The following is a 15,627-nucleotide window of genomic DNA, read 5'->3' as shown; positions in this document are numbered from 1 at the left end:
GGTTCCTATGAAATAGAATATTATTCAATATTAAATGCTCACTGCAAACTTCCAAATTAGTCTTATCTAATTTAGAAGTACAAACCACTGTGGTTTAGAGAAACAAATCTGTTCTTCTCGTTTGGTCTTTGGGGCCCTGAAGGTCAAGTAGCCAAAGGTTGTTGCCATATATTTACAACTGCTTATAACGTAATTCAGCCAATCGCAATTAGAAAATTGTAGTTGTTAGAGAAAGTGTGGGCTACATACTATTTATTTCCTGACAGGAGCCTAAGAAATCAAAACACCAGCCACATTTGGCCCCCCAGGCCAGACTTTGGACATGCCTGAGCTAGGCAATACAAAGGCCTGTTTTACCACCACTAAACAGTTGACTTAAAATTCTTCTATTGGCTTAAAATATATATATATATAAATATATAAATAATATATTTATAAATAGGATTCTTTCTTTTAAAGTCATGTCTTAACTCATGTTCTCTGGGTTTTGGCTCATTTTAGCCCCGGAAACATTTAAACTCTGTGTAAATACCTATTTGCTGCAAGATACAAATATTTTCTGAGGGCTTTAGGTTTTTGATTTTTATAATACAGAGAACACCTGTTTAGTTTCCTTTGTAATTTGTTTACATAAGATGCACAACACATTTTAATTTACATTTCATCACATAAATGTAAACATGCTTGCTTAAAGCCCAAAGTTTAGATGTTGTCTCTAAAAGATTTTATAGAATTTTTTTTTTTTTTGTTTATGCACAATGATCCAGACATCTTTCCTACAGAGAATAAATCTATAAAAGCACATAGAAGACCCTCAACCTGCACACACACAGTATCTCCATCCATCTACATAGAAATGAAACTAATGAAATGTGAATTCACATGAAGCAAAACAGTTTGTGGAATATTACACTATAACGCTATATCTAATTGCATGATTAAAATGTCTATGTGCAGGTTCCATCACACTCTTTTGTCAGCTAATACGGAGATGACCAAAGAATTTATGTCACCCCTAACTTTTGATGAGCTTTGTGAACAGGACACACTTCAGGAAATCAGTGATGGAGACGAGAGTAGGCCAGCAGATCTCCAGCATGTCTCCATCACTGATGGAGACATGGTGGAGATCTGGTTTTCTAGCTTCTCAGCACCAGCAGTCTCATAAAAATATATATTTGGAAATATGTTTGCAAAAATAATTTTAGACTTGTGCAACCATTTAGCTTTGCATCTTTAAAGACCCACTCCGAACATCTTTTGTTTTACTGTAAAAGTGTTTCCAGTGGTCTTTTAATCATGATTGTCATGTGTTTAACCGAATAATAAAAGCCTGTAGTTTTCAAGGACATACAGTACAGACCAAAAGTTTGGATACACCTCATTCAAGTGTCAGAGGCAAATTATTAGAAACTTGCCTCTAAGTTATGGGTGGGACTGTTGGTGCGGCGCAAGCTTTGCCCCACTTCCCATCACCCATCTGTGTACATGCGCTCCCACTAGCTTATAGCCCCTTACAACCCCAATCTAGCAGTTGTCGCCGATCTAACATTAGCGGTGCAACAAAAATGGTGAGCAAAATTAAAGCTATCCAGCCATACAGGTTTGATCCAGATTCCAGCTCAGGCGAGGAAAACAAAGGATTTAGTGGTCTACAAGTGGATACATCACAGTGGAGCAGAGCAGGGAGCATGTGGCCCATTTTCTGTGATAAGTTCTGTTTAAAAACATTTTTTCATCTGCTCCTGATTCCCAATGATTTTAATAGAGAAACACTCAGAAATGCAAATTTGAGCTTAATATTCTTTATATATGTCTTCCATTGCCAGACAAATGCCACAAAAATGTTTTATAAACACCAAAAATACAATTTTCATCAATAGGTCTTTAAAGATCACCACCTAATAGAATATAAACCTAAACCAGGTCGTGCCTTATCGCTGCCACATCTGTTGTTTTTTGTTGTTTTTTTTATGTGTTTTAAAGTCTAGCAGTTGTCCAGACTCATCTCAGGTTCCTCCTTTTTGCTCTCAGGGGTCAGTTTCTGAGTTTTGTGGCCCTTAGGTTAAGGTTGGGATTAGAGACGGTGGGGGTGTAAATCATTGCGTGCCTTGGCCCTGACCTATAATCTACAGCCACTACTGTCTAAACAAATGTGGGGGCAACAAACAACTGCCCTAAAACACTGATGAAAGATCTGTCAGTCATTTTGCCATCTTTACATGGATGTTTGTTCCATAATCATCTACATAGTTCACTGCAGCACGCTTTACCCTTCATCAAGACTGCAGCAGGTGCTGTGCTTACTGCTCCGAGTCTTAATTTTTCCTTAATCATTCTTCTTCTTTCAAATTAAGAGCCTAGCCTTGAACGTTACTTTATTATTAGTTGAGTCCAATGCAGTAAGAATCGGCAACAGCTGCTGTCTTAACAGATGAGGGGCCAAACAGTGGATGGAAGTAGGGAAAGAATGGCTGGGGGGCAGGTGATTGAGGAGGTATTCTTGGCCTGTTATTTCACATGGCGGGGCTGCAGGACTCGCTTGTGGCAGGATATGTCACTTAAACCCAGCCACGCGCCTTAGCATAGCGCTGCAGTCTTTACACCGCCGCCGGCAGATGCTCCACCTTCTCCTCCCGTGCAGTAGAAGCAGACTCTGCTAGGATTAGGAAGAATGATTTGAGAATAGCAGAGGAGCTCGCTAAGCTATGCTTCTGCAACATAAAGGTCAATCCATCTCCCAAAATGTTAATGAACTTTTTATAGAAGATAAAAACGAATATTTTATTGTTGTTTTTAAATATAATTTTTTAGAAATTTGAAGTGATCTGCTGTTTCTGTTGGGATGCTTTATTCAACCTAGATGAAATAGTTTAAAGTAAATTTAACAGTGGTTGCAAAGTGCAAAGACAAGTACTACGTTAAAACTATAATAAAAGAACAATAGATAATAGATCTTAATTACACTAAAACATACGGATCGTTTCTAAGAGTCAAATAGTGTAAATTTGACTAAATTAGGCCTTAAAAACCATGAAATTATCTTAAACTCTGAGAAAATGGCTTTTTGTCTGATCAATGCAATACGTTTGCTTCTATGAAAGAAAATAAATGTTAAGATTTAGTTAAAAAAATTAACATTTGTGTTGGTTATTAAGCGAATTTTATTTGCTTTATTTGCTTTATTTATTGCTAATGTTGCTTTAAGCTGATACTTTTTATATTAAATGTTTATAGCAGCAATTTATTTTATATGGGATGTGTTTGAGTCAGGGAATAGTCATTTTGCTGTTTAATTTATTACATGATTCAGTATATTTGTTCAACTAGACATTATTTTCATTATTTACTCCCCACATTTCTCCTGGTGGTTTCAGGTTGGCGTTGGTGTCCGGCAGCAGACCCGCCATCAGTTTAGAAACGTGTGTGGGAATGGGACTGTAGTGCGCTAAGAAGGAAGTAAAGCAATAAATTAGTTTAGGCCATTTATACCTTTCAATTTTTCGCTGCTTTGAGGATTTTCTTCAGTGCAATTTTGCTTGTTTTTAAAAAAAATCTTTTTTCTTTCTTTCAATTTTTTGAACGGTGCATTGCGTTCTGCGTCCTGATTGGCTGTTCACCTTGTCATTTCAATCTCCTCCATACTGTGATCAGTTTGTCACATCTACATAAATCTTTGATCACAATTAGATATTTTTCATTCTGTGATACTGGACTTGTTTTTTTTATAAAGGTTTGAACTTGGAGAGTTTAAACAAGACAGAACATTGTGAAAAAGTTCATATCTGTCTGAGAAAAGGGTAGAAAGTGTAGTGAGGGGTTTGAAAAGGCCTTAAATCATCTGTAATTCTACTTTGCAGATTTCAGGATCAGGGGTTATTTTTAGAATTTAACCTCAGCAAAGTAAAAATGAGGGAACACTGTACTCTATATTCTTGTAGCTTCTGTGAGTTTACCTTGATGATCTGTCATTTTATGATGGCCAACTCAGTTAGGTTGGTGCAGATTAAAATTCTTTTTAATAGGGTTATTACATTTTTGGTAAATTCTTTAAAACTCAGATCATAATCAGTACAAGATTAGCTGCTTTTTGGGGCAGTTTGGCACTTTTAAGTCCCACTCCAAACCGCTTTTGGTCTATTCTAAAAGTGTTCTTGTAGTTATGGTCTTTTAGTTATGATTATGCTGTTTTTAGCCAAAATCAAGAAAACCTGGGTAGTTTTCTAGGACAAAGTTTCTGCAGGGCAGCAGGAGTTTATTAGAAATTTGCCTCTGAGTTGTGGGCGGGACTGTTGGCGCAGACCAGCCCTTCCAATAAAAAAGAGCTCTCAGTTTACAGTTTTTTTATTTTAATAAAAAAGTACTCAGAAATGCAATATTGAGCTTCATTTTCCTTTATAAATGTCCTCCATCATCAGAAAAGTGCCACAAAAACATGCTAAAAACCCAATTTTCATTGGAGTGGGTCTTTAACTTTTCTTTCATTTAGTCATAAAAAGTGTAATTGGAGCAGAAACCCAAAGCTGAGAGGCTGCTAGGTTTCGCTTTATTGTGGCTTTTATGGACAACTTCTATTGTCCAGACTTTGAGTCTGGTTAGTCCTGTGTCTGTTGAGTGGGTCTTAGCACGGCAGTGAAAAGCTAACATGCCACATTAGTTATACTTGAGCCTGCTTGAACGATGCAGATAGTAGCAGGTGAGCTCTTTTTAAAATCCCATCAAACCCACAACCACATGTTGGCGTCACTCTGTACATTACTCATCATGGCGGTATGTACACTAGACACAGTGTGTACTTCTTTTTCAGAATGGAAAGTCGAGCTGTGATTAGTTTCACGTGTCCCTGTTTTTTTCTTCATCCGGAGGTGTTTGAGTTTACAGTAGATCAACGGGATGTAGTTTCATGCAGATTTTTGGTGCTGAGCAAGCTTTTTTAACACAAACAACTCACAAATTACATACATGTGTCCAATAAAGCCGTTTCATTGGACACATGTTGGTAATTATACATCTGAGGCCTGGCTTTTCCTTCATACTGGTCCTTGGATTTAATCTCCAGTAACAAAAAAAGGGGGGATGTAGCTTTAAGTGTGAGCTTTGATAAACAAAAATGTAACAAATATTACAGTAGCACCATTCATTCATAAAATCAACATTTATTCAATAAATAAAAAAAACACTTTAAAAAAATAAACCAATCAAAGGTAGACACATAGAAGCATTTTAAACAAAGACATTAGAAAAACAAAGTTCTAAGTTTCACTTTCAGAGACATTCATTTCTTTAATTGAATGATTTGAAGTATCCACATAAGTGGCACGTTTCCAGAAATGCAGTCAAAATTTTTTAAGAAACACATTTAAAACTATCAAAAGGGTTGATTATTTTGTAACTTTGGGAACCGCTGATAAACATCACGCAAATTTACTCTGCCTATAGAGATGACAGATATTTATTTTTATCACATAGGTTTAAAGACAGGGCTGGAGTTTTTGTTTTATTTTTTCAAAAGTGTCTTGAGTTCTTTTATTTGATTTGAACTGCTTTATTTCTAGCAATCAAAGCAAGAATAATGCACAAAACAATACAATCAGCAGTAATACATTCATGCAAAGAAAGATCAAATTTAGGATTTGAAGATCATGATGGATATAGACTGGCTTATCTTTAAGTATGCATTCAGATGAATTGAATTTACAGCCAGTTATTTTAATAAGATTTACTCTACATACAATACTATGATTATTTTAAATAGGCATTCATTTTTTTCATTTTAATAAAAGCCCAGTTCTGTTTTTATAGTGTTTTACTATTGCTTGTGGATTTTTCACAGTTTATAGCGACAGGTTGTTGTTATCTATTGGAAGCAGATTGGAAGAGGCCTCTGAGGGAATCTGCTCTCTGGTTTCATGTGTAACATCAGGAGCTTTTGCATTTTGCCCATTATTTATAGCTGCTTGTACAGCCCCGCTCTTGTTTTCACTCCACTGCAGACCGTCACATTAGTTTAGTGCTTTTGAAACAATGGCTCTAAAATTGTTACCCCGACCAACAACTGTATGTCCAAAATTACTTGACATTTCTTCCACAATGTTTACAAGGCACAACATCCCATTGCAAATACTGACACATCATTAGATGTTGGAAAAAAAAGAATCTCAAATGGAAGAGGTTCACTCCTTCACCTTCTTTGATCACTGCCCTCAAACAAAACTTGTTCTGCAGCAGTCCTGGACTGCAAGGACCAGATTGATTTTGCAATTCTTTCTTACTGTTTGAGCCAAAATTTCATCCCTGACACATACTCAAAAATCCAATAAAATGTGCACACTACTACTACTACTACTACCCGGTGAACATACATTTTGGGCACAGTACCGGGTAGCGCCAGCAGGCCACACAATGCCACTCGGAGTTTTATTTTACATTTGTGTTTTCTGTCCTTTTAAGCTACATTGTTTTTAACTTGACCTTCTTGTAAATGAGGACATTTTTTGTAGATATATAACTTTTTTTATTTATTTATTTATTTATTTATTTTTTTAACTTGTCCTGTCCAACAGCTAGGCAGGCAGATGAGAGCTGAGGGCCTCTTGTGTTGGACATATTTTACTTTAACAACAGGGGTTATTAATCTTCAGACAAACCAAAGGTGTGACTGAACAAACCCCTTTTGTAATTGAGGCCAAACTTTATTCATTTCAACCATGATTGAAAATCTTTGGTGTTGGACCGGACGGAAAAGGAAAGAAGGGAAGAAGAGGGAGGGATGTCAGAGAGGGGGGGGGGGGGGGGGGTAGTGAAAGGGGGGGGGTAAGACCATGAAGCAGCATAGAGCAGACAGGTTTACTGGTTGTTTATCGTTACGGTACGGTTCAAATGTAGTACAAAAAGGGCGGGGCCTGTTCACACACACTCAAATATTATCAACACACCTGCTAGCTGCAAAAAATGTTCACATGTCAACATGTACACAAAACAGATAGTGTTCACGAACGCATACCTATGCCTTTAAACCAACTAGTGTGAAATCTTTCATTCCTTCAATCATGCAAACTATAAGTGCAAAGGTGAGCTAACACCTGTGCTCAGGTGAGTGTTTATGTTCTTCTAAAATGGATGGTGGAATGTGAAAAGAAAGAGGAGGAACGCCCAGCCACCCCCACACCCAGACCCCTTTTAACTTTAACTTTTTTTAAAGTTAACCATTGCGCCCTCTGTTTTTGGGTGTCATGAGGCATTTAGTTCACTCATCAACAGGGGTCGTAGGTTAGGTTTTTGCCTGAGTGTCCTGCTCTGACTGTCTTATCTGCTTATGTACATTTTATTTCTTTAGGTTTGTAAATGTTCTTGCATGTGTTCATGTTCATGCACCTTTGTCTTTTAGTATGAGCCCCTTTTGCAAAAAACTTGACTTGAATCGGTTTCCTGTAGTCTGCTGTTGTTTCAAAAAAATAATTGAAATGAATTTATCTGAACTAAATTAAATTTGATGCTTTGTTACGCTGCATTTTTATCCTCGACTCCAACACCAAAAATAGTTATAGAAACCATAAATGTAAAGGATGGAGCACTTATCCTTTACATTGTCTTTGAAAGTACAAGTTTTTTTAAAGAAGTACTACTGCATAGTAGCAGCCACTGAACCTTTTAGAATGGTTGGACTTAATGAAAATGCCATCTTTTGAAAACCATTAGCTTGGAGCCAAGTTCAAAGCAAACCAGAGAATACAAATTGTTGTAGCTCCTTAAACTAAATCACTGAAATAGCAATTTGACATGTTTTCTATGTCAAAAAAATCCTAATACTTTATAGTAAATAAAAACGTGGTGTCATTTATGTACCAGAAGTTTTTCTGCCTTTTCTAAATCTTGATTTAGTGTCATAGATCTTAACCCCTGACCTTATCCAGAGCCGGTTTGTTTTTGACATTTTAGCAACATAGCCAAATGCTGCAACAAAGAAAAGAAAAAAAACATGTCAAGACATTCTGAAGACTCATTCTCAGTTTTTGAAATGAGTTTTTAGCATTCTAGTTTCTTATTCTGATCCTGAATTGCATATTTCTACTCATGCAAGAGCTTTTCCAACATTGGGGTCTGATATTCTTGGGTATCAGAGTGTCTGGATATTTTCTACAGAGATGGAAACTTTTGTGACTGACTTGTGTCACATGATCATGTGTCTTTTTCTTTCTTATGTTCTTTTTAGTTTTTTTTAGTTTCTTATAGTTTAAGAAAATAAAATATTTAAAAAAATTTGAGTGAAATCCTTTGAATATAATTCCACATCGTCTTCCTTTTAAAAACAGAACAGTAAGAGGTTCTCCACGTCACTCAGACTATTTTCAGACTTGAAAGCCTAGCTGCTCTAACACACACACACACACAAACACACACACACAGACATCAACATTTATAAACACAAACACTTCTTTAACAGGTGGCAGTTTTTGTGCCGAAACGTGTGGCATGGCGTGTTGTGGTGGGGCGTGTGCTTGGGGAGTGACTGTTGGCTGGCGTCTGAGGAATGCGTGACCTTCCCGGCTACCGTCGCTGTTTGGCTTTGATCAGACATTCCTCTGGAATTTTCCGCCCTCTGCTGTCGCCGAGCCACAGAGCAGTGATGTGGCTTTCTGTGGGTGACGTAGTGCATGTGTGTTAAACTCACTCTTTATAAAAAAAAATACATTCATTCATTAAAAACAAAATAATGTGTTGGAATTAAATATAGCATTAGGATAAAATGTTATTACAATGAAAATTATTTGTAGAAAACTACACTTAGTAGGAGAATTTAGTGTATTTATCGTCTGTAAGATAAAAAAAATAACTTTTATAAGATAGATTAAACAGTTTCCAGACAATAATAATGTGTTGAAGAGCTTACATTTACATTTTTTTTTTTTGCTTTAGGGAAATGTAATTTGTCAGAAATGTTGACTGAGCATTTTGTTTCCTCAATCAGTAAAGATTGGTTTAAGTTGCAGCAAATTAAGCTGAAAAAGAGTTTTGTAGTTAGAATGCTTAGCAGTTCATCTTCACACCGGTTTGTGCTCTAACAGTGCTATGAGAAAAATAATCTCAAGCAATTCAAAATGAAAAATAAATTAGAGTTTAGCTCATCAGTAACATACTGTACGTTAAATTTAAGTGTAAAAATGTTTTTTTAAAGCTTGACTTTGACCCTTGGCATTGTATGTTTTTACCAGAATTCGTAATTAGATAAGTGCCTATATATCTATCAAAATCTACCTGATTTTATTCATCAAAAATTGCAGGTTGTTTCTTTTCAGACTTTTGTCTAAATTAGACAAATTGAAATAAGGAGGTCTTAAGTATTACAATAGAGAACTAAACATCAGAATGTTTGATTTTTCAATAAAAAAATAAATAAAGTCAAAGTGGAGCCTAAATCAGCATGCATCTGCTAAATGGGGACAATTCTGAAAGAAAACAATTTCAGTTCAATTTAAGCTTAGCATCAAATGAACCATCTGGGTTTTTCCCCATGAAAGACCCACTCCAATCAAAATGGCGTTTTTTGTGTTTTAAACATGTTCTGTAGCATTTTTCTCATGATGGAGGACATATGTAGAGAAAATGAGTCTTAAAATTGCATTTCTGCGTATTTCTTTATTCTAAAAGAAAAAACGTAGTTTGCAAAAGTGTGTATTTGTGTCATACCGTTCTGGGTGGGCAACATCCCCCACGGCTGGATAGCTCCAATATTTATCGCCATCTTTGTTGCACTGGTAATGTTAGGCTGGGGGTGTGAGGGGGACTCGGCTAGCAGAAATGTGAGTAAACGGATGGGTGATGGGAAGTGGGGGTGGGGTTGCTTGGCACCAACGGTGAACTCAGATGGGAATTTCGAATGAACTACTGCTGTTGAAGCGACATAATTATAATTAAAAGACCATTGGGACACATAGAAAATGGATCAAAGATGATTGCAGTGGGACTTTGTTTTCTTAGTGGCTGCAGCAGGCTTCCAGACATGCAGATCTACTCTTTGGACTCATTACCTTACTAGATTTCTTATCAAAAGCTTTGCTGATTGGAGTTTGATTAGCTAATTGGGACATAATTAGAAGAGCCGTTGGCTCAGTGGGAGGAGCTGCTGTTTTAATAGAAAGAGCTTTGCTCTGAATGAGCAGTTTCTGCCTCAGTTCTCGGGTTCCAGAGCAGCAACTCGCCGCATTGGGCAATGAACACGCAGAAAAGCACGTCAGCTGATCTTATTTGAGCATGTGGCTTTCATCATGAGGTAAGGGGTTTTTTGGGGATGAAAAGGGGGGCGCTTGATTGTGGCGGAGAAGCGAGAAAACGTGATTGATGTGTGCGGTGTGTTGTGGGTGTGTGACATGCTTTCATCATGGAAAAGGGTGTGTGTTGGGGCAGCAGAGAGGTCTGCGCGGGATGACCTTGTGAAAAAGCTTGTTGTGCATGTGTTTTGGAAGTTTGGGAGAAAGAGGGGAAGTGTTGTGGTTGTGTAATTAGATATTGTGTGTCGGTGGTTTGTGAAATGCTTGCAGTGAATGTGGAGAAAGTTTGCAATAAGGAGGCGGCTTTCTGGAGAAAAAGCAGAGAAATGAGCTTTAAAGAAGAAAGCTGTAAAAACATTTTAATTGCCTGAAGGGTTCTAGTAAAAGAGATGAGTTCAGCCTGAAGACGGTGTGTTTTAAAAGAGAGCTAGGACGGGGTAGCTTTGGTCTTGAAAAGCGTTTAGGAGGAGAGCCGAAGCGATTGGCTGGGGGGGTGGGAGAGAGACTTTTTCAAGCCAGTGAGGAGTCTGGAAGACTCCTTGTGGAGGAGTGGAGTCTGGATTGGCCGAGGCACACCAGGGTTGCGAGTTTAAGACTTTAGGAAGCAGATGGAAGAAAACTGAGAGCCGAGGGCTTGCAGGAAGAGAGAGGGGTGAACGAGAGGACAAGAAGGGAAGAGGGTGTCGGGCGAGTCTGAGGGTAAAGACTGGAAAAAGCTGAGGGAGGAGTGGAGACGTTTACTGAGGGATGAGGGAAAAAAAGCTATATATTCTGTTTGGGTTGAAGCTGGAGCAGATGAACGCTGACGGAGGAGAAAGTAGTTAAGACTACATAAGACAACAGTGATAGAAGAAAAAACAGTGGATTTGAGTTAGACAGCGTCAATGAGAGGAAGAATCAGGCCTCTGCAATTGTCTGCTTTCAGCCACAAGATTCCCACACAGTCTAGAATACCCCGTGAGAAGGAACTTAGTGACAGGAGCCGGTGACTGTGGTACTCCTCCTCTTCCTCCTCCTCTTCATTGTGCTGTTGTTGGCCTTAACTGGTGGCGAATCACTGGGGCGCCACTACATCGCCATGTTCGAGGCCACGCAGAACGTCACGCTCAAGCCTACAGAGTCCTGGAGGGAAGCACTGCTGGATACCCGGGTCATGGACCTCTTCTTCACTGTGAGTTATCTTTGTTTGACACCCATCTTCTTTGACTTAAATGACCTTTGAATGCATTTGAAAACAGTGGTCCCCGACCACAAACAGGTAGTACAGAGAAAAAAAACCAAACCCACATTTTCCCATTTTGGTTTTAATCTGATTCTGAAGGATGTTTCATTTTGGAGAACTACTAGATTCTTCCCACCACATCCAACCCATTCCTGTCAAGTTGTTCAGTCAAGTGTCAAAAATACATCTGCTATACATCCATTGTTTAAAGCAGCTGCGCTGAGCCCAAGCTAGCAAAGTTAACAATAAACAAGCATATTTGGAAAGATTCTTAGCAGCAAAGAGTCATTGAGGAAACGGAAAACAGAAAAATCCATTAAAGAGACAAAAACCAGGAGTCTTCACCTCAAATACGAATTTAATCCATAATATTCAGCAACCGGCTAGCTAATGCTATGAGAATGCTGCTAATAAAGTTGTTCAAACGGTAGATTCAGATTTATAATGATATTAAAAAGATACCAGTTATAGCGAACGTTATTTATTTTTTTGTATTTATCCTTAAAAGTCCGATGAAGCTGAAGTTGGAACCTAATTCTTTTTAGCTTCCACTTTGACAGTTATGGGTTAAGGGAAAATGTATTTCCGATTTTAATCCTTCATCCATGTGCAGATATTTTACAGGGGATGAAAAGAAACTTTACCCTAAAAGTTTAGGGAAACTAAAAGCTGAAAAAAACAACAACAATCTGACGACCATTTCAGCCTCATACAGGCCAGTCTGTGAAAAAGATTGTCTGATATTCAAATAATAACAACGATAATAATGGTTTATATTTTTCTGCACTTCTCCAGACACTCAAAGCACTTACATTGTGTCCATTATTCATTCTCTCCTCATTCACACATGGTGATGGTAACTACTGATGTAGCCACAGCTGCCCTGGGGCAGACAGACAGAGGCGTGGCTGCCAGTTCTCCACTACGGCCCCTCTGACCATCTCGGGTACATTCATGCACATTCACACACCAGTGGACCCTTCGATCACTGGACGACTTGCTCAACCACCTGAGCCAAACCGCTACGTGGCCTAGAAAAGTTTGGAGACCACTGTTTTAAAGAACAAAAAATCTTACACTATAGGTAATGTCTGTTCATAGTTTCACTCTTATCTTCAGTTTCATAAATTCCAGGTTTTGTCCTCCTTACTGTGTAAACTGTCATAACACCAAGACTCCTGTTTGAATAGCTATAAGTTTGAAATGGGCAGAGGACCGGAACAAACTACTCATCTTGTCCTCCTTTTAAACCCTGTCCATCAGCAGATGCAGCTCAGTGCCGATTGCAGCTGCATCCCATGCAGCTCAGCTCCTAAACACCATTGTTCCAAACGCCATCCACATGCTGGTCCTCTGAGTTTTCTTACAGAACTTCAGACTCTTAATGTTTAACTTTTTTCTCATTTCTTTACTTGTTCTGTGGCTTGGGGGGAAGGCTACTGTCTCCCAATCAAAGGGTTGGTGGTTTGAAGCCTTATTTGCCTCCGGTGGGTTTAATTAAGCTGCATGACCCCTTGAAACACACACCCCCACACACACACACACCCCCACACACACACACACACACACTCACTTTTGTTGTGTGAATATGTTTACAAGGAAATAGATGAGAACCAGCATTAAACTGCTTTGAGTGCCAGAGTTTAGAAAAGTGTTGTACAGGTGCCAACGGTTCACCCTTTAATGGATTTGTTCCTCTCATCCTGCATCTGGAACATCACTGGTCTAGTCTGGGGTCTATAACCTGACATGACCCACTTTAATCCCTCCTTAGTGGCTCTCTGGTTGAAGAATAGACAAATGTTTTTTTATTTTAAAAAGTATTTTATTTTCTTAAACTATACAATACATCAAAACAAACTTCAACCCATTCACAAACAGTTGAAGCACATATCACTCTGCCAGGACCCTGACTACAGTACCCATAAGCCTCGTTTCCACTGAGCCGTTCGGTCCTGTTTAGAATGGTCCAGGGAATTCAGGAGAGCGTTTCCGCTCAAAGTTGGAGCGTCACGACTCATGCGGGGTGAAGCTAACAACAACAAAAAAGGAGGTACTTCATATCTACAAAGCAGTTCATGTTTTTTGAGAGAGGATTGTGGGCAGCGGGGAAAACAACCACTTTCTTGGGGCTTTCTTTGGTTGGACTGACCTTCAGCCAATCAATGGGCTTCAACAGTAGCTCCGCCCTCACCAGTCTGTTCCATTTTTCTATGGACCTACAACCAACCAGGGCCCAAAAATTGGTCCATTTTATAATGGAAACGCTCAACTCTGGACTGGACCAGACCGTACCACTCAGTGGAAATGAGGCTTTAGTGTTCAGACAATCCATCACGCAGAGCAGCTTTGTACTTTACCAAAGTCAAACAGACAGATTTTGACAGATTTTTTTTCTGTGTACCACAGAAAATCAGTTTGAGGTCAGAAAGCACAACCAGAATTCATACTTAAGGCGCACCAGATTATAAGGTGGACAGTCTATCATTGAACAAAATTCAATAATATGGTATGGTCCAAAAAAGTTCTAACGTCATTTTAGTCTGTTAGATTTGTGGCTAAAAGGCACTAGTAATCTAAAGTGTGCATAGTTTATTTTATTTAATCACTGTTGACATCACACTACCTACTAGATTTTCTGGAATAAGATGATCCGATGTGGTACAGGGTGTCTTTTTTTTTTTTTTTTTAAAGGAAGTCATGTAAACCTCTGTCAAAAGGTATGAGCTATTTCAAATTTAAAAAATGTCTTATTTTCCTGCAAAAAAATCCCAGCATTTTATTTCTGTTTATCATAATGGCAACATTAACATAATCCTCCAAACCTTTTTTTTAATCAAAGTTCTTAACAAATGTGAGACTGCAGTCAAGGATTGACTACAACCTCCATTTTGACGAATTCCCTCTCAGATTTTATTCTGATAACTTGTAGTTTCATGCCATTTTAAAAATATATTTACCTGATTTCACTCATCAGATATTTAAGCTTCAAGCCTTCATGCTTGAACATCCAAAGATCTGCAGCCCATGACTGAAGGATTGTTCTTTAAATTGTCCTACATCATTCCCATTGACTGTATAAGAGAACTGGACTGAGTGAGTGTGACGTCACACATAGAAAGTGGTTTCCTTCCGGCCCCAACCAAATAGTCAATTCAGTTGCCATGTTTTTGTGATACAGAGCAAGAATGGTTATTCTGACGAATAGAACGCCGGGGGGGAGGGGTTACTCCCTCCAGTTCTTATATACAGTCAATTGCTTGAATTTGGTTTAAACCACAGTTAGGATGAACTGTCTCGTTGTATTCTCTTGTGTTTAACCAGCTTTACATCACTCATTTACACCATTTTCAGCTCAAATTTGAGTGGTGATTAAATGCGGCAGCAACTTTTGTTGCTGCACCAATACTGCAAAAATATTGCTGCCATTTTTGACCAAAGTTGATACATATTCTGTTTTCATGTATTATTTTCAAAAGTCCTGTTCAGTTCCCTCTTCACTCATTTGTCTTGCTCTTTGGAACAGAAATGCTCAGTTTCCCTTTGCAATAATACATTTAGGACTTTTCCTCTGACAAAGAGTTGATCCTTACACAGAGCAGTTACTGTTCAGTTTGACTGCACACAGAGGTGATGGAGCCCAGGAGACATTAAATGGGAGGCTGACAGACATCCACCCACTGAGTGATGGTGGCTCTCCAGAACCACTCCACAAGCCTAAACACCATATCTCTAAAAAAAAAAAAAAAAAAAAAAAAGTTTGATTGATCCAAATCAATGCCTGCTGTCGGATATTTTTTGTTTGAAACACTGTCATACTTGCTCTGCCGTGGTGGCTCGCATTTAATAAAAATGCTTGTCATGTTTAAGTTGCTGGTTTTTCTTTGTGGAATCTGCAGGATGTGCTTGATGCTAGTTTCAGCTTTCAGGCCTCTGGTTTCTTTTACTGCGGCATTTGGAGAAGCTCAAATGTTTGTTTTTGTGATGCTGCTTCGATACGGACAGCTGCTGGTGTGTGTGTGTGTGTGTGTGTGTGTGTGTGTGTGTGTGTGTGTGTGTGTGTGTGTGTGTGTGTGTGTGTATGTGTGTGTATATGTTGCAGCAGCGTCTTTTTCTTGTTGTGATGTTTGCATTTTT

General features: G+C 38.5%; 1 protein-coding gene across 1 annotated transcript in view; it reads left to right on the top strand.

Annotated features, from left to right (window-relative positions):
* The window catches only part of xpo4 (exportin 4), a 71,524-nt gene that overhangs the window by 18,313 nt on the left and 37,584 nt on the right, over positions 1–15,627 (top strand). Inside the window, exon 7 of the mRNA XM_023950593.2 lies at positions 11,327–11,439. Within this exon, the coding sequence (XP_023806361.1) occupies positions 11,327–11,439 (113 nt within the window). The remainder of the gene's footprint in view (positions 1–11,326; positions 11,440–15,627) is intronic.

The sequence above is a fragment of the Oryzias latipes genome, chromosome 21, assembly GCF_053564925.1.
Source record: "Oryzias latipes strain Hd-rR chromosome 21, Olatipes_Hd-rR_3.1".
NCBI classification, from domain to species: Eukaryota; Metazoa; Chordata; class Actinopteri; order Beloniformes; family Adrianichthyidae; genus Oryzias; species Oryzias latipes.
The sequence above is the reverse complement of the archived record's forward strand: the minus strand, read 5'-3'. Positions and strand labels throughout refer to the sequence as shown.